The sequence below is a fragment of the Dufourea novaeangliae genome, unplaced genomic scaffold (genome assembly GCF_001272555.1).
Source record: "Dufourea novaeangliae isolate 0120121106 unplaced genomic scaffold, ASM127255v1 scaffold7, whole genome shotgun sequence".
NCBI classification, from domain to species: domain Eukaryota; kingdom Metazoa; phylum Arthropoda; class Insecta; order Hymenoptera; family Halictidae; genus Dufourea; species Dufourea novaeangliae.
The window spans coordinates 3,234,560-3,256,735 of NW_015373896.1; the positions used below are offsets into that span (position 1 = coordinate 3,234,560).

A 22,176-nucleotide genomic window follows, 5' to 3' on the forward strand; every position below is an offset into this window, starting at 1 on the left:
TGATTATCATTTAGGAGAAGCAGGGACAGAGACAGTTGCCTGACTCGTCTCGTTGACCGGACAATAAATAAAATATCGACTGTTGTATTTCATGAAAACTAAAAATTGTTACTTTCAATCTCGGTCTCCCCTAATTGAAAGGCAGAAATATGAGAAATCTACGACCTTGACTGAACCGATCTCGATACGACGATAAATCCACCTTGTGCACAAGTCCACTCCCTGAGAAATATCACTAATAGACTTCCACCTGTGCGGTTTCCCGTTTGCAAACTGAATCGACAATTTCTTTTTCGCAATTCTCGCTAATAAATGCACGTAATAACCATTCCATTCACCGGATCGACGCGATCAAGAGACACGCGAATAGATCGGAAACCTGAATGTACCTCGGCGGTGAATAAGAATGGTCGTGGTATTGCAATGACGATAGCGGTAGTCTCGGTAACCTATAATTTTGTCACGGTAGTGTCCAATTCGGTACCATTATTCGAGCCTCTATTGAGAGGAAGCATAATTGTCGTAGGGGGACGCTCGTTTCCCCGCGCGAAAAGATCGATGAATCGCAGGAGTCGTGAGTATGGCACTACTGAAGAAAACGCAGACGATTACGCGTTGTCGTTGTCAGGTTTCGCAGATGTTGTCGAGTAATCCCCGAAGAATTTTTCACGCGACGATTAACCAATTGGTCCGTAATTGCTCACCTTTCGTCTGTCACTCCAATACAACTCGCTTACGCGGGATAATATCGATACACTACCACGTAGTGTCTTTCACAAAATTATTCCTGAGTCTCGATCATCCTAGGGAGAAACTTCGTAACACCGCGGCCATCTTCCTTTGGATTAACCTCAAACTACCTTAAACACCGTCGAACCACGATTCTTCACTGTATCCACTCGTCACAAATACCGTGACAAGGATCAGAGGCACATTTTTAACAGCACTGGTAAACAAATTTCCCTGAAAAATACTTCGTTCGGCTCCTGAACAACCGGAAGTACGGTTCCACTTGGATCCCTAGATGTAGTCAGACGGCACCGAGGTCTCGTTTATCGCCGCTAGACGGTACTGCGGTGCTTCAAGGCCTTGTTGATTCACATGGAGATTCGTGTTGCTGTTCGTGGACGCTGCTGTCGGTATCTGTTGGTTCGTCGAGTTCGAGCTGAGATCGCTGTAGTACGCGCTGCTCGGCGCGCTGCTCAACGTCGGACCGTCCGGTTCCGCGTCGCTTCCGGTGTACGCGGTGTTCTGGTAGGACGGATGCTCGCCGTTCCGACTGCCGATCCTTAGCTCCTGATGATGATGGTGATGGTTGTGGTGATGATGGTGGTGATGATGATGCTGCATCTGACCTGGCGGGACCGGCGTCGACGGACCGTTCTCGTACATCTCGTAATCCGGTTCTTGTAACCTGAAAGGATCGGATTACCGAGGTTACCTGGCGTCGATGAGATCGTTCGATTCTTTCTCTCTTTCTCTGGACCAGTTCATGCGTCCAACGATAAGGGATTTAGGAGCCACTTCCTGTTCAATAAAGGCTTAAACGACCCTAGTGTAATTTAGCGTCGAGCAAGATACACGTTCGTGTTCGAGACTATCGGAATCGTGATTTTAGGATATACTGGACGAAGCCTGGATGATGCTTAGGGAATAGCGGTTTTATGGTACACTCGAGGAATGATCTAGAATCTGGTTTCTCGAATCTATCCGCGGCGACAGGTTTCACGTTTCTGATTAAATGTATAATTAAATCGGACAGATACGGGACCGACGTTCTGGATTGTTCGTTTCCTTTAATTATGCCTAGATCGGGAGAGACACACAGGAATGTGGGTACCATTGACAAGACTGGGCTGGTCTTGGAACGGTACATTTTAATAAGTCCTGTTCTCCACTTTATTGCGATGCTTTTACGCGTTACACGGGAACGTCGATCTCACGCGAGGCTGCGCATGTTCGTTATCCGCGGCGTGTGAAACTGAGTTAGAGAGATTTTTTTGCCGGAGCTGGTTTCTGATTGTGAATATTCCTGTTTATCGTATCGGAACGATTTCATTGCTTCGTTTACATGGACTTTCGCGATACTAACCGAGACCCATTAGCACGCAGAATTACGAATATGTGCGCTATCTGTTGGATACGGTGTGTCGTGCAAAACTAACCGATCGCTATACACACTATTTGCCTTATGCTTTGATAATCACGTATTCTCCAAGCATCCAGGAATTCATTACAGAATCTCGTATTTAGAAACTAATATAAAAGTATTTTCGGGTTCACCAATGGATACGATTAAATTTCAGTTAAAATACAGATCTCGGATCACCGACAGAAGATCCACGGGTCCCACGATCAACGACCGCGATATTACCGATACAAAATCAACAGTGCCGTTGTAACCGACAAAAGAACGAAACAAAGCGGTTATCCGTTGCAGGTGGTAGCACGATCGATCGATTTGAAATTATTAAATCGTGATGCTTCGAGAACTCGTGGAAGAAGGCGTGTTCTGGGGCTCTGCAGAGACGTGCAACCAGCTCGAAGAAGCTGCGCCTTGAAAAATTTAATTAAGGGGGGGATGGGGGACTAATTTACCTTTTACTATGCCGTGTACGTAGAGTGTCCCTCTGCAACGAGCCGTCCTCGTTGCCTCCGCCGTAATGACGATGTAACCTAGCGGCGTCCAGCTCGTGGTATTCGTCCTCCTGGCCGCCGGAAGTTGTACCGTACGTCGAGCTTCCTCTCATTTGTAGCTGTAGATCGCTCGCGTAGCTCGCGGCCTGCGAGTCCAGTTCTGCGTAGAGCGCCTCGTCCGTTTGCATGTGGGTGTAGTGGTTCTCCACGGGAAGATTCATCGCCCGTCGGTGTTGCGGAAGCGACAGAGGCGTCGTGACGACTCCTGGCGTACCGCCGCCGCGTCGTGAGCCAAGCCACGACCACACATTGTGCCCTTGAATCAAAACGGAAATCGCACGGTTCTAGATCGTTCTTGCTTCCTTGAGTACCTATGTAAATATATATATATGCCAATACAGCGGGGCCTTGTATGTTCGCCGCCATCTTTATTAGGTTAGGCGACCTCAAGATCCATCCGAAGATCTCATTCCCATATCTTTGAGGGGAAAGTCACGCGGAGAATGGTAAACTAGATATAATGGGTGGGAAATGTGGTTGGAAGAGGGAAAGAACTTGTCGACAGACTGGATAACATAATGGACAATAATGGTAAATAATGGTACAAATGAACGATTAACGAAATTGTATATAACAATAAAACCATCCGAAAACTTTCAATTATTATGTATTGTGGTTAAAATAAAAATGGAACACTTTTTTTTCTAGGGAATGTGATCTATCCTTTCCTGGAGAAACAGACGGTAATTCAAAATGGCGGTTCCGTACTATCCGAATTAATTGGGGTAAGTCATAATTATGACTACCACGTTATCGATCAGTACGATTACGTTTAAGCAGTCGGGAATTGTTTACATTTTTTTTTACATCCTTTCCAAGGATCATACGTACCGGGACTAGGCGCGACGTCGTGATAAGGAGGCAGTTTGTCCAATTCGAGGGGCGGTCGATCGGGTATAACCGCCACACCGCCACCAGCCCCGGCTCCTCCACCTGGGCCACCGGCTTCCTGACCGTTCGTGTCCTCGACGCCGACACCGCAACAGCCTGATGGAACAGAAATAATAAAGAAAAAATAAAGTTCAGACTCCCACGTGAGTCTCAGCCCCGGAAAATCCGTTGGGCGGGATCCCGCGCAAAAGTCGTGCTCGAGTTTCAGCCGGGGTAGGGTGTATAAGAGCGAGGCCACGAATCGAGACGAAGCTCGTGAAGTGCCAGGTGAGCTCGGATCGGGGAATCCTGTTACCGGCTCGCGTGTAGGTACTCGTAGTTCGTAGAGGGGGTCATTGCCATGTACAGGGTGTTTTTTGATTTTGAGCCTAATGATCAGTTAGCCAGTACGACAGATTTGCAAAATAATTCAGAGCAGGGAATAGTATTAAACACGCTTCGAATAATAATACACGTACAGATGCACTCTAATGTTGCATAAACTTGCTAGGTTACGCTTCAGGACCAATTTTAATAAGCATTATTAAATCAGTCTAAAACGTTCCATTCCTAACCCCCATCGAAGAACCATATTTTATTCGATCGATCTACTATAACAAGCCCACGTGTATCTCGCCCTGTTTTCCGGAAGCACCCCGTATATTCCCCACGCGTACCTATCCGAATCACCGTGCATTATGACATAAGTTTCTCATATCGGCCGTCAGAGCGATAGAGACAGAGAAATGAAAAAGAAAACGAGGCTGTTTTCTGTATGGCCCGTATTGTGGGCTCGTCATCGTGCCGTCACGGCCCTCATAGAAACGCGACTGGGTTTCGGGGGGAGGGGAGGGGGGGTGAAAAGGACAGGGGCGGACGGAGGAGCCAAACTGGAAGAACAGGAAGGGGATGAAGTATCTGGAATCGGCGGAGGGGGAAAAATAAAAAGAATTCGGAATTCATAGATCAGAGATGCCGCCTTGCCGGGTAAAGCAGGCATGAGAATGCCGCGGTAGGAAAAAAAAAGCGAGATTATGGGAATCCCATGGCCTGCGTGTGTCTCTTCTCTCTTTCCACGTCTTACACGACTCATAACCTACGCACGTACGAAGCCCCTCCGGTAAATACGCTCCCCAGCGCGCGTCATCCTCGCTGTCCACCAGGGATCTCACCCCCTCCCCCCCTCTGGTTTTCGTCGTCCTGGCGATGGCAACGACGACGCGTCTTGGCGGCCTGTCACTTGCCGGGAGATAGAGAGACTGGTTCTCGTTTTATCGCGGTGTGCTCTGACGGCACGCACGCACGACGCGTCGGTTCTCAGCGCGACCGGTCTATACACACAAACATAGTCCCTGGTCTAGACTACGCTATTTTCTTCTTCTCCTTCCGAGAAGCTCTCGCGAGGATAATCGCTGATGCGCTCCGACGTCCCGGAATGAAAACCGGGGGATGACGTGACCGAGGAGAAATTTAATTCTGCCGCTTAGAAACCGTCCGCACTCCCCCCCCGCCCTTCGTCGGTGTATTTATAACAAGATGTTACACTGCAATTTACATAATTAGGATCCACGCAAGACGTCCGACAGGGATCGCCTGGCGATGGACTATCTTCGCCTAGCGCCAGGTCTGGGATCCTTTTTTCTCGACGCGCGTTACAGTGTGTTTTTAACGACGAATCGAACCGTTATCGACCCGTCGAGACTGTTGGTAATCCTGTCTATAGGAAAGGCGTAGTCACCTGTGTATGTGGGATGTTGGAGAGATTTGTCCTTCGTTAGGTTAAGATTGTTGTTCGATGATACTCGAACTTCGATCAGGACTAAACATACTTCCTCGATGATTTTCAATCGTCGAGGACACAACTTCTTCTAATCAACCTTCTATTCAGACTGGGCCACTGGTGATCCATCATGGCGGACGCGTCGCGCGACTACATGCGCGCGCATGCGCCTAGTAGGCCCAGAAGGCAATCGGTTACGTCCACGAGCCGGTGCCGGTGGTGTAATCGCGTTATTTATCGTCGGTTGCCCGGTCCACGGCGCACGCACGCTTCGGCGTCGATTTAACATTCCGCGGCGAGCGTTACGCTCGTTTATTGCTATCGTAAATAAGACGGTGTCGATTTATCGGCACGACGCGTTCGTAACGTCGTCGGGGCCCGGTCGCCTCGTTAATAATTGCGCGTCTGACTGTCAACCGGAGATCCCACCGGGTCCGTTTCGAGCTCGATGGTCAGGGTTCGGTCCTGAATGACTTCGGGCGTGAATTAATGCAGCGATTTTTTCGGAGACACTAATGATCTTGAGCATGAATTATTCAAAGTATGTGTCTTGCTATGGAATCGTACAGACACTGGAAACATCTCCATTTTGCGAAACAGTCTTGTGTTAATAGCGTATGGTATGTTATAAATCACGGGATTCCCCAAAAATAGATACGGATCTATGGATGACCAGCGTTTTAGCTATTTTAGGTTGCTTTCATTTGTTTTATTTATAAGGTGAGGGTAATACTGTTTGAAAAATTAATATAAATTACACTCTTGACACACTCATTTCAAGATGGTGGAAAGGGCGATAGGATTCGTGATTAGTCTGTGCATAATCTAATATCTCTGAGGAACACTATACATTACTGTCGAGGGGATGACCAATATATCTTATATCTATTCAAAAGGGTTCGGTAGAAATCAATCGAACGTTGTCCCCAATTACCAGTGCTTTATATCGAAACGCAACGCGTATCGCAATCCATATATTCAAACCATCATTCACTCATGAACCAATTACGTACCAGATAAACTTAGTGATAAAAAAACTATCAACGATCAAACAACCCACACAATTACTACAAAGTACAACTACATAACCTACAAAAAAATTACTATTTCAATTTCACCTCGAAGTTATCGAGATCACGCGGTGTAGAACCGTGCTCACAGGACTGCTACCCACTTCCCTTGTTCGTCGACAGAAGGAAACCACGCACGAAACACAGTGTGGCACGCGGTATACCACCGCGATTACGCCATAGTTCCCACCTAACGCCCAGGGCCCAGGTGAGGTAATCGGATCCGTTTTTTTTCCAGGCTGTCGCGTCGCGTCGTCCTTCCATGGACGCGTTAACCCGCGTGATTTACCGTATTAGATGGTTCGAATATTAATTGGGCGACCGATTCGTCCAGTCGGGGCCCGGGCGCAACACGGGACGCGTGAAAACCCTGGCGCGCCGTGACAGCCGGGCGGGGTGTGGGGAGGGGGGCCGTAGGTCCCCGAAGGCGTGGACGGATTCTGTTTCCTGGCTGTGCGCAACCGTAGCTCATTCCGACCCCGATACGTTTTTCGATGTCGTTATGTCGGAACGATCTTCGCTCGAGCGAGAAAATTATACGTTGGCACGTCGGGCCCTCTTTTTTGTGGAATCCTCCGGAGGGGAAGATAGACTTGTTGCTCGGTCGACTAGCAGGTCTATCTTTTCGTTGTGTGACTCGTAGCTCGTGAGATGTAGTTTGGTAATTCTGATGTTTGGGACCGTTCACGGGAGGCTGACGGGACGTTGGGATTAAGTTTTCTTGAAAATTGATCTTTCGATCTTTTTCGAGTGTTCGTGTGGAGGCAGCTTGGCATTGTGCCGAGGATGTGGACGAATGTGGTGGTAATTTTAAAGAAACTATTATAGAGGGAGCAGCGGAACAAAGAATTCACTGGTTTATAGACCTCGTTAGAAGAAATTAAAACGTATTTGTAGATTAAATTCCTATCAGTAGCAGATTGTTAAAACTCATAACAGATTGCTAATTACAAAAAATGGTAGATCGTTAGCTCACAGGTTGAGGACCATAGACAGAATAACTACATTATAACTCCATTCAGGGCTTCTGATTTTATAGTACCACCCTCAGTTACAATTACCTACTAAAGGAACAGATAAAAGTCCTGACTGTCGAATATGAATACTAAACCTCTTAATCCATTCCCGATCACTAATGCTAAAGCGCCGATTCAGGCTTCTGGATCGACTGTCGATCGCTAATACCGAGTTCCTCGAGAGTCGTGCTCAGATAAGTATTATGGAATAATACTAAAAAATCGCGAGTCCAGTCTCGTCAATACCGCTTCCTTCACAAAATAACGCTAAAAGCCGGTTACCACCCCGAGATCCAGACGCACAAAAGCCTCCTGGGAAGAATACGGGTGCTTTCAGCGAACGCATGCGATCCCGTCGTCGCATCTTTCAGGTCGCAGCAGGCTGATTCGGCGTATCGGTCGGAGGGAGCCCGCGATAAGCCGATTAACGCATTCGATTCACCTATTCTGCCCGGGCCCCCTCGAATCGCCATTGTGTCGCGTCGATCGTACAGTGTCTCGTCTTCTTTTCTCTTTTTCTTTCTTTTTTTTTTTTTTGCACCGCGCGCAACAGCCTCTTTCAGCCGTCCATTATCGCCTCTCTTGTCCGGCGGCGTTCGCGGCCGGTGATTCCCCGTTCTAAAGCTTCGAATGAACTTTCATTAATTCCCATCTTTCCTTCATCCCCTTTTTCGTCCGTTTCTCTCGCGGCCTATGAAATCTCTCGTGTCTCGGTAAGATCCTCCTTTTTTAGATTAATACACGTTTCGAGATGAATTCCAATTACATCTACTTACGTATTACGAGGGACACAGCTATAATTTCGTTCGCTGACAAGTGTACAGAGATGTCGGATAAAGAAACATCTGTTGCTGAATACGGAGGAACAGCAATTTTCGTGTAATTGATAGAAATCGAGAGGGATGTAAACATGCCCGTATGGGTGTTCAAAGCGGGTATTAGATGAGTTCGAGGTTTTCGAGGATAGCCTTCCGGGAATGACGTTTGTATCTTTTGGAAGGAAATGTCCATGTTTATAGATGACTGTCATATTAAAAATGAACGGGATTAGACCTTCAATTTAGAAATAGCAAGTACTCGATTTTTAAAAATATATTCTGATCTTCGCTGGAAGAAAGTGAGGTATAGAAATGTTACCCTAATTAATAGGCATTCCATCCTGTACTATTCTCTGTTAACCACTACAGACTTTGACAGAGTGTTCCAGTCGATTATTTGACTTCCAAATCTGACTAACTGAATCCCAGCCTCGGTTTCCCAACTAATAAATAACAATATTTACCATTTATTAAGAAAAAAAAAAAATGAAACTATCAGTTAAAACCAACTCAACTTCCTCCATCATGGACAAACGTATTCTAGTGACCTACGGTTCTCCAAAGAATGCCCAAGAAGATCCAAGAGACACGATTCTTGACAAGAAGACTTGTCTTAACAATAACCTCAATAGTACATTCACTAATTCAGGCGACAAAGGTTCGCCAATTAAATCCACCGATCCGTCGCAGACACAGCTTCGGCGCCAAGCCAGTGATCAGGACTCATTGAGATCGATCACGACGTCCCCGGTGTGAAGGGCACTTAAGGAGTCGAATCGTGAATCGGTGGAGATCGACGAGTCCAGGGTGGTTCGGTAAAACGAGTGTCGGATAATTAATTCGGGTGACCCTTGTGTCTCTACGATCCGTGTGCTAACCTGGCCCTCTTTTACGTTCACCCCCTTCTTCGCTCGCCCCCGTTCCCCGGCCGTCGTTGATCGTATCGTGCCGCGGGTGATTTTAAATCGGAAAGTTAATTAGACGCGTTTCACTGTCCTTTATGTCGCCCGTACGTCGCGTCCCCTTCCCTCTTTACGGGCACAAGAGGCGCCCGTAAGCACGACCGTCACACACTGTATATGTACCGGCGTGACCGGCTTTCATTATGCGAACTAATTAAACTCCAATCGACGCTGACACTCGACGCCACGACACTCTACTATGCTACTCGTTTGCAGCGATCGGCGCCGTACGCCGCGAGCCTTGTGTGAGGGCCGTGTGTCTTCCCTTGGGGATGGGACTCAGGCTGTTTTTGGGCCAGAGTTGGGCGGAATTTTATTCGAATAATTCACACTGAAAAGCAGCAGTATCTAAGAATGTCGAGCTTTAAACAGTTAATGAGATTAAATAATTGTTCGACAAATGCCGATTCATGTATAAAGAAGTATTATTTTATTATAAACATTGAAATTTTCACGTTTAAACAATTAAAAATGACGAAATACTTTGTTTTATCTTTTATTCGTTATTCGAAACTTTTTATCTAGATTATGTTTGCCCATCTCTGTCTTGGGCGAAGGATGTCCGAATACGTCCTGGGACCTTGAAAATGGGAGAGACCGTGGGCCTTGTCTGTCTTCCTCTTTGGGAATGAGAATCGATTTGTTTAGTCACATTCTGGGAAGTTTCGAGACGTGTCTGTGGGAAGTATGAGTCAGGATATGTTGTTTACTCGAATTTTCCACTCGTTGGTCGATTTTTAGGTTATGTATGTTTTATTGTAACGTGGAAAGGAAGAAGAGATTGATTGTGTCTGGTTTCCTCTTTGGGAATGAAATCGATTTGGATGTTATTTGTCCTGATTGTACAGTTCTTGGACGATTTTTTAATTACACACATTCTACTGCAGTTAAGAAAGGAAGAAGGCATGGTTTGTGTGTTTCTTCTTCTTTGGACCCCCTTTTCTAACTAGATTTTTCGTACAGAATTCCGCCATCTTGGATTTCTCCAGAATTCTGCCTACACCACATTATTTCTATACGTAACCGGAAAACTGTTACATTTAACATTTCTCTACCGTTATTAATCTTCCACCTATGTAGTTACTAACTCAACTAACCACTTTTAATATAGAACAAACTCAACATTGGCAGAATGAACTTCCTGCTCCTAAACTTATAACGAACAAATCGTACAACGTGCCATTATTTCACACTAACACAAAAACTCATTTTCCTATACCCACAGAATATTCTCGGAACATTCGAATCTCTTTCATCGAGGCTTCCGTGTCAGCACACGTGGCGAGCTCCATCGAATAAAGATAAGGTTTCACGGAATATTAACAAAGGGGTGTACAAAAGGAATTATTAGGGAGCGGATATCATATTTTAACGGGGCTTGTAAGGGAGCCGTAGAATAGAAGGAACAGATATCCCGGGTAGGGGCCCGGTATAATTATGATTTCGAATATGATCTGTCAGCGTTCTACGGCTCTATGATCTCGACACGCTTCGATTGGCACGTATATTTGTACCAATTTCGTGTGATTACGCCGTAATTATAGGAACCACGGTGTTGTCGGTTGCACGACTCTTGTATTATCGAATATGTTCAATTACATTCTATCGATCAACGTCCCCCAGATTGTTCCGAATAATATTCTTCGGGTACGTTGTACACGAGTTTTCTTCCTCGGCGAAGACACTCAAATACTAAAATTGCGGCGATATAATTTTTAATGTTTCGTGGGAAACGGATTTTAATCCGTGCGTGTTCGCTCGACGAGGCGGCAATTTTATTGTATTTCGAAAATAAACGGGCAAAAACGTAATCGTACTGATAGAGGCCTGTAATAATAGCCGCGGGTGTACATACGGCCAGCGTTAACCGCAACCCCGATAAGCAGCTTAAAGGTAATCCTATTATGTGTATTAATAAATGCAATTTAGAACAACCGCTGATGGGGGAGGGAACTATAAGAACACGAGGTTTATAATAATCTGGGTAGATTTTCTTACCTCTGCCACCAGCGCTCTTCATTCTGTAACATAAAGACAAACGGATCTATTAGAAACGGTATTTATTGTCGAGTGACTTGTGCGAAAGAAATACAAATTGTTTGGCTTAAACGTTTCTTCTTGGGACGAAACTTTTCTGGAGAACTGAACTAATCTATTTAAATTCAGGTTGTGGTCTTGTTTGGTTATGAAAGTTTAAGACCAACCAACGTTGCCAGATCAGATGCCACATAACTGAGTTATCCGGTAAAAGTAGGTTGAAAATTTTTACATGAAGACAGTACTTTATTCGTCAACGTTCTCCACAAGTACTACGACATACTTTGACCGATAAGAATGTTCGCAAACATTAGTAATTTTTACACTATTCTTGACCCAAAAGAACCTTTAATAAAGGCAATAAATCTTTCACATAATTTCAGGTCTGATCCGCTACTAGTTAGTCACTTTGACTCCTTCGGTATGTACATCCACGAACAAACTCGGCTTCCACTAGGGAAAAAATGGCGTAGAAGAAAAATCTCCTACCACTTACTAAATTAATTTCAAGTACTAAAATAAATGTTAAACCGAATATTAATTTGGTATAAATTTCAGTAACTTCCAAAACTAAATGGTAAGAGGCCCTTCGCTTACCTCACTTTTTCCCCTAGCGGAAGCCGAGTTTTCTCGCGAGGGTACTTCCACCCGTAATATTATTCACATAACGCTTCTAATATTCAAGTCTTCACTATTCCCAATTATCCCCACTTGATGAAAGATTCTCGTTCGGAATGAATGAAAAATCCCCAACAACGACTCTAAAAAACCCATCGAGGAACGATTACATTAATGTATGCGAAAACAATAACCATTTCTTCCGCAATAAGCGTTCGGAAAGAGATGATCATCTTAAGTGGTTCATCCAGTGTATAGTCGCCGCAGCCGCAACGGCCGTGTTCAAGTGCAACCGCGGCCAACCGGCCATTAAAATCGCGAACGCGAGGATACGGGGCCCCTCCACCCCAATAAAAATTGCGCGTTAACCGCGCTCTGAATACGAGTCTTTGTCTCGATCGTTCGGAGGAAGTGGATCGCTATAAAGATTCACAGCGCGATTCCTCCGTCATGCCCGGAACGGAATGGTTGGTCATAGTTACGGCCCCTTTCCCCCCACCCTTCGCCATTTCACCGGTGGCATAACGTCTTCGCGAGGCTCTCTCACTCTTTCTCACCTTCTCCTTTTACCCCAGTTTTTTCTTTATTCATTGTTTCCTCTGCAGTTTTTTCCACTGTCACACGAGCATCACTTCGAATCGGAGTGGCGCAGCGGGGTCTAGTTAGCAACCGGTTCGCCCTCCTCTCGTATTATGGCCGGTACGACTTTTGATGCATTGTGGGTAGGCCTGGTAATTCAAGGGGTAATCGATCTTACCGGGCATCGATCGGGGGGGACCGGCTAAACCGCGATCGTTTCGCGAATCGGGCTTGGATCACCGATCCGTATCGACGGGATGCATCGTTGTTTCTACTCTTTGTGTGTACGGGAGGCTTCGAGAGGCAATCCCTCGCGGAAACCGAACCAACTGGCAGGTGTTTACGGTCTCGTATTTCGATACGAGATTCCACGATCGGGAACACTTCTGTTCTGGGATCGATGATTGAATTCGGGGGGATCGGTTTATTGAATGTTCGAGCTTCCTGAATGAGACCGATTTATGTACCAGATTGAACGCCAACGGTTTCTACTTTTGGTATTGTAGGATAAGATACGTTTGTTTAGGTTTTTGTTGTTAACAATATAAGTATTTACGCGTTGAGTTGAACAGTAATTAATTTCATTATTACTGTATTAGTGATTATATTTGTAAAATGTTAAATGTTTAAAAATTCAATGATTCTTCGTGTAACTTAAGAAAAATCGGCGAGTTATCGGTGACCATTAATCTTCGCATGAGATACGGTGAACCATCGTGTATAATATAATTAGCGATTTGTGGGTTAATGAAATAGGTTATGACATTGTACTGACCTTCGACAGTGGAGAAGCGTCACCATCACCACGGCACCGATACCAGCTGATACCAGAGACACTATCACCAGGGTGAGTACCCAGCCCAATTCTCCAGGAGCTTCTGTAAAAAGAAAACAATAAAATTAGTACCTATTCGTTGGAGTCAACTTAATTTCTACAGCAGTTGCCTAGCTCTGCTGTAGATCTTTTCGGGCACTAATCCAAGTTTTACTGTACAAGTACATATATCAGCAGTACATAACCACAGCTCAAGCCTGAAGACTTTATTACGATTAAATATTTATCATTCTTCCACCAGTAACCACACAAAAAACTCCAACCACACGATCACTCCATAACTACTCCCCTCTACATTCTTAATCTTCCCAAAGACCTGTTCAATAACCTCGCCATAAAAGTCCGTATTTAATTAATAAAACTGAAAAGTATCGCTATAACCGATGATTTCTCGCGAACACGAGCGTACAACTTCCGAGGAGGTTTCCATGGGTCACCCGCTGGGACAAACACCTTGGGGGCACGGTTCTGAATAAATTGGCGGATGGTAGTTTCGCGTGTTGGGCTCGCGGTCGCGCGAATACGCGCGGTAATTGGGCCGCGGTCGCGTCCACCCCGTACGGTGTCCGCGCTGCGGGACGCCCGCAGCTTTATTACGCGAGGTACGGTATTATTTCTGCGGCACACCTACCGATACCTCGTTTCCTTTCGCGGCGCGACGGAAGTCCCGTGTGCAAAGGATACCTACACAGTAATGGAGGGACTTGAATTTTAATTCTCACCCAGCCGACGCCTGGGTCAGATGTGACCTGTTTTTGAATATACAATGCAGCGATAATAAATACGTAAAATGTATCCTGCATACGGGAGTAATATTTTATAGGCTTCATGTATGTTAATAGGATGTGTCGAATATACAGGGTGATTGAAAAAAAGTATTCAAGATTGTAGGGCTCCTGGTATTCATCGAGATGAGTAAAAAATGTGTAAAGAACGTAGGTCCTAAAATTAATCTTTTCAGTGTAAAATTAAACTTTATATTTACGGATATTTAATATTGAAAATTCTTTTTCGTGATTAGTTAATCTAAAAATGGTCTCAATACGTGCACCTCATTTGTATGTTCACGATAAAGCCCCTGGAAATGATTTTCTAGATGTGACGTAGACGTCACACTAGGTGTTAAAGGGTTGAACCAATAATGTCCTTTTGAAGCCATAGCTACCTTTAAAACACAAAGTTTCACAGGCGTCTCACGGCAGCGAGTCTCACGGCTCGATCCAATGATTTTCCGCGAATAGACGAGCAACTCTGTCCCCGAGTACACGGCCGTTTAACCAGTTTCTCAGCTCGTTTGTCCCGCGATTCTCACAGTTCGCGGGTCGGTCGATGCACGGCGTGCTCCGCGACGATCGGCGACTGCGCTCATTAGCGTGGTCGCTTCTGCCGATTCCGCGAGATATCTTAATCCCTTAATGAAACTGTGCTGGTTGATTCCTAATTTAGACGCTTAATCGCGAGCGTTTCCCTCGGAACGAGTCACCAGCGGCCAGCTTTACTGCCTCCGGGAGTCGTGCACAGGAGAGGAGTAATTCAACAGAGGAGAGCGGGAGGGGCGAGCACTTATCGCGACTCGGTTTACTGTGGCGAACGACCCCACTCGTTCGCGTTATGGAACGTTGTTAGCAGAGAACTAATAAAATGTGGTTTCAGAATTATTTTATGTTTTTCTTCTAGATATACAGAAATTCACGATTGTTTATGCGAAACAAAGAAACTAAAAATACCTGGATCGAGTCCGTTGTGTAAGACCGTCGAGGAAATATAAATCTAGGAATTCATATGAAAAATCTTTACAGATACAAATTTTCATATTTTCTTCCAAGTCTAATTAGAAAAGAGTAAGTAGATATCAATGATGTAATTCTATCCCCCTACCCTAGCTCTGAACTTCAAACATGACAACCACCTCTCGAACTTCCATCATCGGAACACTTAACATATTCATGACCACATCATCGCTCACTTCACCAAACACTAGCTACGATTTCTTACGAACATATTATCGCAACCATTTCCATTACCCATTATTCAGTTTGTAATATTAACTCGCAGCTCCCCCCCCTGTAACTCCAAAATTTTTTATATAGCAGCGATTGTCACGCACGGTCGTGTCGGTTTCATTGTATTTGTCGCATCGCGCGTAAACGCACGCGCTTCCCGAACTGTGTTCCGATGCTCCGATTGTTCGCGACAGAGAGAGCACGAAAGGGTTCGCCGAAGAGGAAAAAAAAAGGGTTCTGCCCCTGGGTAATCCGGTGCCGTCCCTCGTCCCTGAGAATTCACCGCTAGAAGGGCCTCCGCTCGTGACCGCGACCGGCTAGAGTCGTGCCCCATTCACGTGGCGGGTTCGGATGCTGTATTCGCTAACAGCTCCGGACCTTTGTTCGCCTCTCGACCTCGTTTCTGTAAGACGACATTGAAACAAGTTGGACGAATTATGTAGGTAGCTCGACTTGGTCCTCGCTGGGCAATCAATAATCGAAAAAGGAATTGATAGATCCCTGTGGCGATATCTGTACAGGTTATTGCTTCTAATAGATCTTATCATCTTTGATAGTTTTCGAGGGCCCCGGATCCTTTGGTGACTTCATGCTTAGATCGAATAATGATTCAGGATTAAGAAGACAGTTTCTACTTCTTTGGGATAGAGGATTACGGTGGTTTAGTTTTATTTGGGATATATTACTTCTTTGACATTTACTTTGTGCTTCGACTGACCAGGATTCAAGATCTAATCTATAATACGAAATAGTGAGACGTCCTACAAGTTCAACTGGTAGACATCCGCTCGGATCGAGCTCCTGTGCTACGAGCCTATTTCGTTATTTTAGTTGAATATATTAAGTACACGAAAGATATTTGTCTCTATCGTTAACATTTCAGGCTTCAATGGCTAATCCCGATTGGCAGGGACGATATCCTCGACATCACAAGAGTTCAGCTCAGCCAGAATGTACGACCTAGATAAACGATCAGTGTCCATACAAGTACACCGGCGAATTCCACTCGCCGATCCGTCATACGTATTCAAATTTCCATGGATCCCGGGTGTGACTCACACCCGAAGAAACCTTTTTCCGTCCCATTAAACGACACCGAGAGAATCCCGGGAAGAGACAGGGACGAAGCGAACGGAACACGACGGAGGAGTGTCGAATCGGATGGGAGAGGAAAAAAAGAGAGAAAACAAAAAACGACGACAGAACGAAATTCTGACACGCCAGCACGTAAGTTCGAATTAACGGCAACAGGTCGCGCGTGGAGGTATACGCTACACCGCACGAAAGGAAGAGGAAACGGGGACGAACGAGCGGCGCGAGGACGGAAGACAAAGGATAGACGACAGCTTGGGCCGTCTATCAGCGTCACGTTTCTGACGTGAACATAACAACGTGCACGGCCACGGCTGATAACGTGGTTACAAGGGAGTTATCAATCATCTCACCAGGCCGGGGGACCCAGGCCACCTAGGATAATTCGTGTCGGACGCTGCGCGGATGGACGCGCGAACACCTTCGTTATGCGTCAGGTTACAACGTTGTCCCGACACGGGGACGTTAAAGAAAGCAGCTCGACTTTTCGGAGGGAACGCACCTCTCTGCTTCATCTCGGATTCCTCCGGGTTGAGAACGAAACGAACCGATGCGTACAAAATGGGGGGGGGGGGGGACTTTGTACGGCTGTCGATTTCGCATCCACCTGGAGGAACCCATCCGACCCGTCTTGCGGCTATGGTCATTCGACTTTGCTGCGTTGTTCGATGTATCGACGCGCGTCGATCGCGATCTTTTTGGTAGAATTACTGGTTTTTCTTGTGGAATATTGTCTGGCCAGGTTGGGGACATTGATGGATAAGGCTATGCTTGAATGAGAAATGGTATGTCCTATTGATCTTTAGACTATTATGGTTAGAGTCAGACTTGTGGGAATGTGTTTGATCATCTTTAGGATTTTAACAACTATGGAGGTTTGTTAGTTAGAGTACCTGTATTTCGTACGTTTAGTTATACATATTTGTGCATAGCCCTGGGTTAAGTCCTAGTTTTTGCAGGAAATATCGAGACTCCTCTATCATCGAATATAGCCGTAGGTCCTAGGTGAGATCAGAAGCGAGCAAAATTTTATTCGAATGACAAATAAGTTATCCTGATGTTCATTCTATTACTGTTACGTCAACCAAATATGGGTGAGACGTACATTGCAAAGAGGCTGGATTGTTTAAAAACCTTTGCAAAATTTTAATTATTACATATTTTCAGGCAGTCCATCCTTTGGTTTCGTGGCCAGGCGGTGTCTAGTTTTTGATTTGTAAGGATCCATGGGGGGCCGACACGTACGACGACGTGAAACGCCGCCGATACACGCATTCTCCGGGCTGATTTTACACGTGTTCCTTGCCACTGGCGACGCTCACGCGCGACACGCAACGAAGTACGCGGGCTTATGCCTCGCAGGATTTATGCGAATATCGGTCGTTTCGCGGGACACGGCCGCGAACAGGTGCAAAACAGCTCGGGGGAAAGACGGAGGGCGCCTGACCACCCTGGAGGAGGAAGAAGAGGATTCAAAGAAGCGAAAAGTTTCGGGAAACGATTCGTATCCGACACGTTGAAATATTTGCAGATTCTATTTTATAGAATTCATTGTGAGTTTAGTGGTTCTGTAATTAATTCCGACACAATTGAGTAGGAGGATAATTATGGGAATGTGGGGCAGTCATTTTCTTGATTAATAATACGATATAATGGTGACCAAAAATATTGACTAGCAAGGTTTTATAATATTTTATAATCGTAATATTGTTCTGCTATGTTGACTATAGTTAAAAAATTACTAAAAGGTTACTTGCTGTTTAAAATTATGTACTCAGGTCTCGACTCCACCCAGTCACAACGTTAACCATTTCCATATATTTCCGACAACGTTGAATTTATTTTCAAGAAAATATGAAATTAAATTACTAATACGAATAGTGAATTCAATTGCGAACTGTCTAAAAAAAGCGAGTTAATTATTTGTGCTGATCAAGTTCCACCGATCCAATTCTGCCGATTTTTATGTTAACTCCAATAATTGTTCAAGATTGAAAGAAATTTACCCACGGGATTCCAGAAACCTTCTGAATTCTCTTCCGTGTATTACATTCAATTTTATTTTCCGTAAAAATTGTATTTTTCCTCGCGATATCGGTCCCGCCCTCGGCCATCAGGCCACGCCAATATCGTTTTACGTTTTATCCGCTTCAGATTTCAATTAAAGATTTTTATCGGGGGCCCTCCGGAAAAATATAATTATCTTCGGTTCCATCGCCGTCCAGCCGACTAACGAACATCTCGTACGAGCGCGCTGCTGCAGTTTCTGCAGTCATTATGCAAATTAGTAATTACGACGTTGCCCGTGAACGGGCGGAAAGTTATGAATACGTTGTCGTGATTCACTCGTCGTCGTCGCGGAATTAAAACGTCTTTCAGCGTATTTTTCGTCCGAACGGGAACACACCGTCCGCTCGATCGTTGATCGAAAGTGCTGAATCGAAACCGCCGAAAGAAACGACGTTTCGAAATCTATTACGCAATGCCTATTAATTTCGTGAGAAGGAGAATCGTAATGGTACCCCGGTCGATCGCACTCGAGGATTCGATTATCGGGATTCTGGCCGAGTACCGATGAAACATTAATCATCGATGTCATATCTTGATACGTATCGACGAGTCTGACAGGCTGCGCCGAAACGCTTTTTACGGATTGTCCAATACGTGCTCTTCAAGGACGTTCCAGCGAGTTTATTTATATTATAGAAAATCAACGTTATTAATGGCGAATACAGAGGCAGCTCGGTGATGAAACTTAATACGAATTTTCTCCACTTTCGTCGAGGTCACTTGAAGGTCATCTCGCGATTTCAAGTAGGAAGCTTGATTTATACTTGACATACAAGTATTAATCGTCGAATTCGTAAAGTATACTTGAATATCCTGAAGATTCCGTATTTAATTGCAATTTCAGTCCCCATTTCGGATTGTCCAACCTCCAAATTACGCATAATCTTTAATTCCCATTTCCTCAACGCCTCTACTCCTGATATCTATATTCTTGACGACAGTATTTAAGTAACAAGAGAACTCTTTTGCAAGTAATGCAAGTTTATTCCAACGCGAAGACTTCTTGTATTTTCTTCGAAAGTCGAAGGCAAGAACAGGAAGAGCGCCAATTAGGTTATGTTGCAATCCAACATGGCGGCCGACAGAGCCGCCGAGCACAAGTGTCGAAAGAAGAAAAGACCGTGGCGATGCTCATCTTTATTGTAAATAAATTCTCGAATGTTTTTCAGTGTCCAATTAAAATATTCTCCGAGGCGGCAATTATTCCTCCGTTTTCTCCCCGTTGAATACGGTGAATCCGTGGACCAGCGTCTTGTCCCAGTTTTCCTTGTGAAATTACGTCGCCGCTCAATATGCGTAATTACAACCGACTTGTCATTATCTCGCTCCCTCGTGGTTGTACCTGGACGCGTATTTCGCGCGAAAAAAACTCTCTGGGATAATTAGAGATTTACCGTAGCTCTGTTCTGGCCATTCTTCCGCCGCCCAGAAACGCTGCTGGCTCCCTTGAAACACGCTCACGGAACGCGCCACTGCGGCTCGTACCATCCAGGCTTTTATTCGGCCGCATTCTTCGCGTGCCATTATTTAAAAAGAACCACCCCGTAACCACGATAATTGCGTATACGATTATTCCCGGCGTTCTACGTTCCCGGTCACTTCCTTGAAAAATAATTCGATTGTATTTGCTTTCACGAAGTAAATTAGTAACGAAGGATTTAAACTTTCGTATCGATGGAAAATGAGATCGAATATTGGAACAATTCGGATTTAAAGTAAATTGTTCGTGGAATAGGCAACGTTGAATCTGGTTTTTGAATATTAATCTCGTAATATCGAATGGCATTGTATATTGTGTTTGAGGAAATTTAGATAATTTCGTGGTACTTATGTTGAGTTATTAACGTGGTCTACTGGGCTTTATGTTTGTTCGAGATCATCGATGAATTTGTAATGATTTCTTTCAAGCTTGCATCGTAATCTCTGTCCTAATTTATGATGGATCGAATGACATCCGGTATGGACTAAACGAGGGTTAAATAGTTTCGAAAGTTCACGGACGTGTTTGTTCTGTTGCTTGAATTTCAGCAAGTTTTAAAGAGACGGAATGTTCGAATGATAGGTGAGAGGAACCGCTCGAGAGGAACAGGTGTTGAGCATTCCAGGTGGAGAAGAGCTCGTTGTGAAACCTATAAAAGTTCCAATCAGTTCCGAAAGCAGTGATATTTCCTTAGGTGGTACTAAACCCTTTCGTTGGTTCACCATTATGGTAATTTCTGGTATTTTCTCCCACCCTGTATATTTGAATAAGTTAATACAAATATCCGTATTATTAACAGAATTACCTAATACCTGTAACCATAAATAATTAAATATTTTATTCTTCTAAAATTGCAAAGTTTCAATTTATAAAGACTACTCTAACCTGTACTAAAATTTAATCCCCTCAATTGCTTATTCCCTTTACATTGTGTTCGAAAAGATTCGATCTTTCCATACATTTATTCCCGCGAATAAATTGACGAGTACCGATTAAGGTTCCCGTATTCCAGCAACCGACGCAAAAAATGCAAGAGACTCACGGGGGGATGGGGAGGCACGATTGGCAATATCTGCCCGGCGATTCGATTACAACTTTATTCGGTAGCGGATCTCATTTTGTTACAACGATGATCGTTGTTATTCCGCGGCACGGTTTTATCCAATCGAATTACCATCTTACACCGCACACGGCAATCTCACCGTGGCGGACTCGAACTTCTTCGCGGTTACCGGTGATTGCACGGTTCTTCACTCCGCTTTCGCTTTAGTACCGTTCGATCGTATACTCGTCGATGTTCCGAACCGTTCTCCTCTGTTCGCCACATTTCACGGAACGTTTAATTGCTGGTCGTTCATCGCCATGGCACATCAAAATTTCGTAACGTTTCGTCAGGCTTACCTCACAATTAATAAGTGTCCCGATACTTGTTCTCCAATGAGCTGATTTCACCTTCGAAACGGGCCGATAAGTATTTCAAAGAAACGTTTCGCTTCTATCGGTCACTGTCGTCGACGTGGAAGCCCCTGGTAGCCGAGTATTCAGCCGGTGACAAAATAATTAAGCCCCCGAGGACCGTACATAAGCCGACGTTGCTTTAAGAGCCGCGGATCGTTGAATTATGACGGCGCACGCTAATTACCGCGAGAGTTATGTAACGACACCGCGGTACGTGTACGCACGGGACGTACATTAATCATCATTAGGGAACGATTCGTGTGTCCTGATAACGTTTCGCGGATGGGGAGAAGGATGGGGATTTCGCGACATGAAAGGTGAACGCATGCAGGATGCGTCGCGGGATTTCAAGGAGGGATCCTTTTTTCGCCATGTTGATCCCTCGCGCACTTTATTGTCCGGGGTGGACGCAACAAACGGATCGCGAATGGATCGTCAAGGTGGATGACGTTAACATTTATAAAGCGCCGTTCGCTGACCCGCTGATGATGGTTAAATAGTGCCGGGGGATTCCGAGAACCCTAAGAATACGATATAAATGATTATCGCTGTGGTATTTAATTTTATCGGGGCGGGTTCTCGAACCCTTGAACTTTCGAATTTGCTTCGTTCACTTTCGAGCACATTGGTTAATTTTCGATTGTCACCCGTAAGAATCGACGCGTTGCGGCGATTAAACTTTCTAATCTTTCTACCTCGATTTTCGTGTATTTTATTCTCTTTAGTTATTCCTCGATGATTTTAGCTTCCACCATTTGATCGTTACTTCTGTGTTCTTATCTTGCAATTGT

General features: G+C 44.9%; 1 protein-coding gene across 1 annotated transcript in view; it reads right to left on the reverse strand.

Moving 5' to 3' along the window:
* Window positions 1-1,020: 1,020 nt before the first annotated feature.
* LOC107193309 overlaps window positions 1,021-22,176 on the reverse strand; it is a 100,233-nt gene continuing 79,077 nt past the window's right edge. The window contains exons 3-8 of the mRNA XM_015582712.1: window positions 13,223-13,325; window positions 11,212-11,234; window positions 4,072-4,074; window positions 3,529-3,684; window positions 2,599-2,953; window positions 1,021-1,414 (exon numbers count right to left, since the gene is read on the reverse strand). Coding sequence (XP_015438198.1) covers window positions 1,021-1,414; window positions 2,599-2,953; window positions 3,529-3,684; window positions 4,072-4,074; window positions 11,212-11,234; window positions 13,223-13,325 — 1,034 coding nt within the window. The remainder of the gene's footprint in view (window positions 1,415-2,598; window positions 2,954-3,528; window positions 3,685-4,071; window positions 4,075-11,211; window positions 11,235-13,222; window positions 13,326-22,176) is intronic.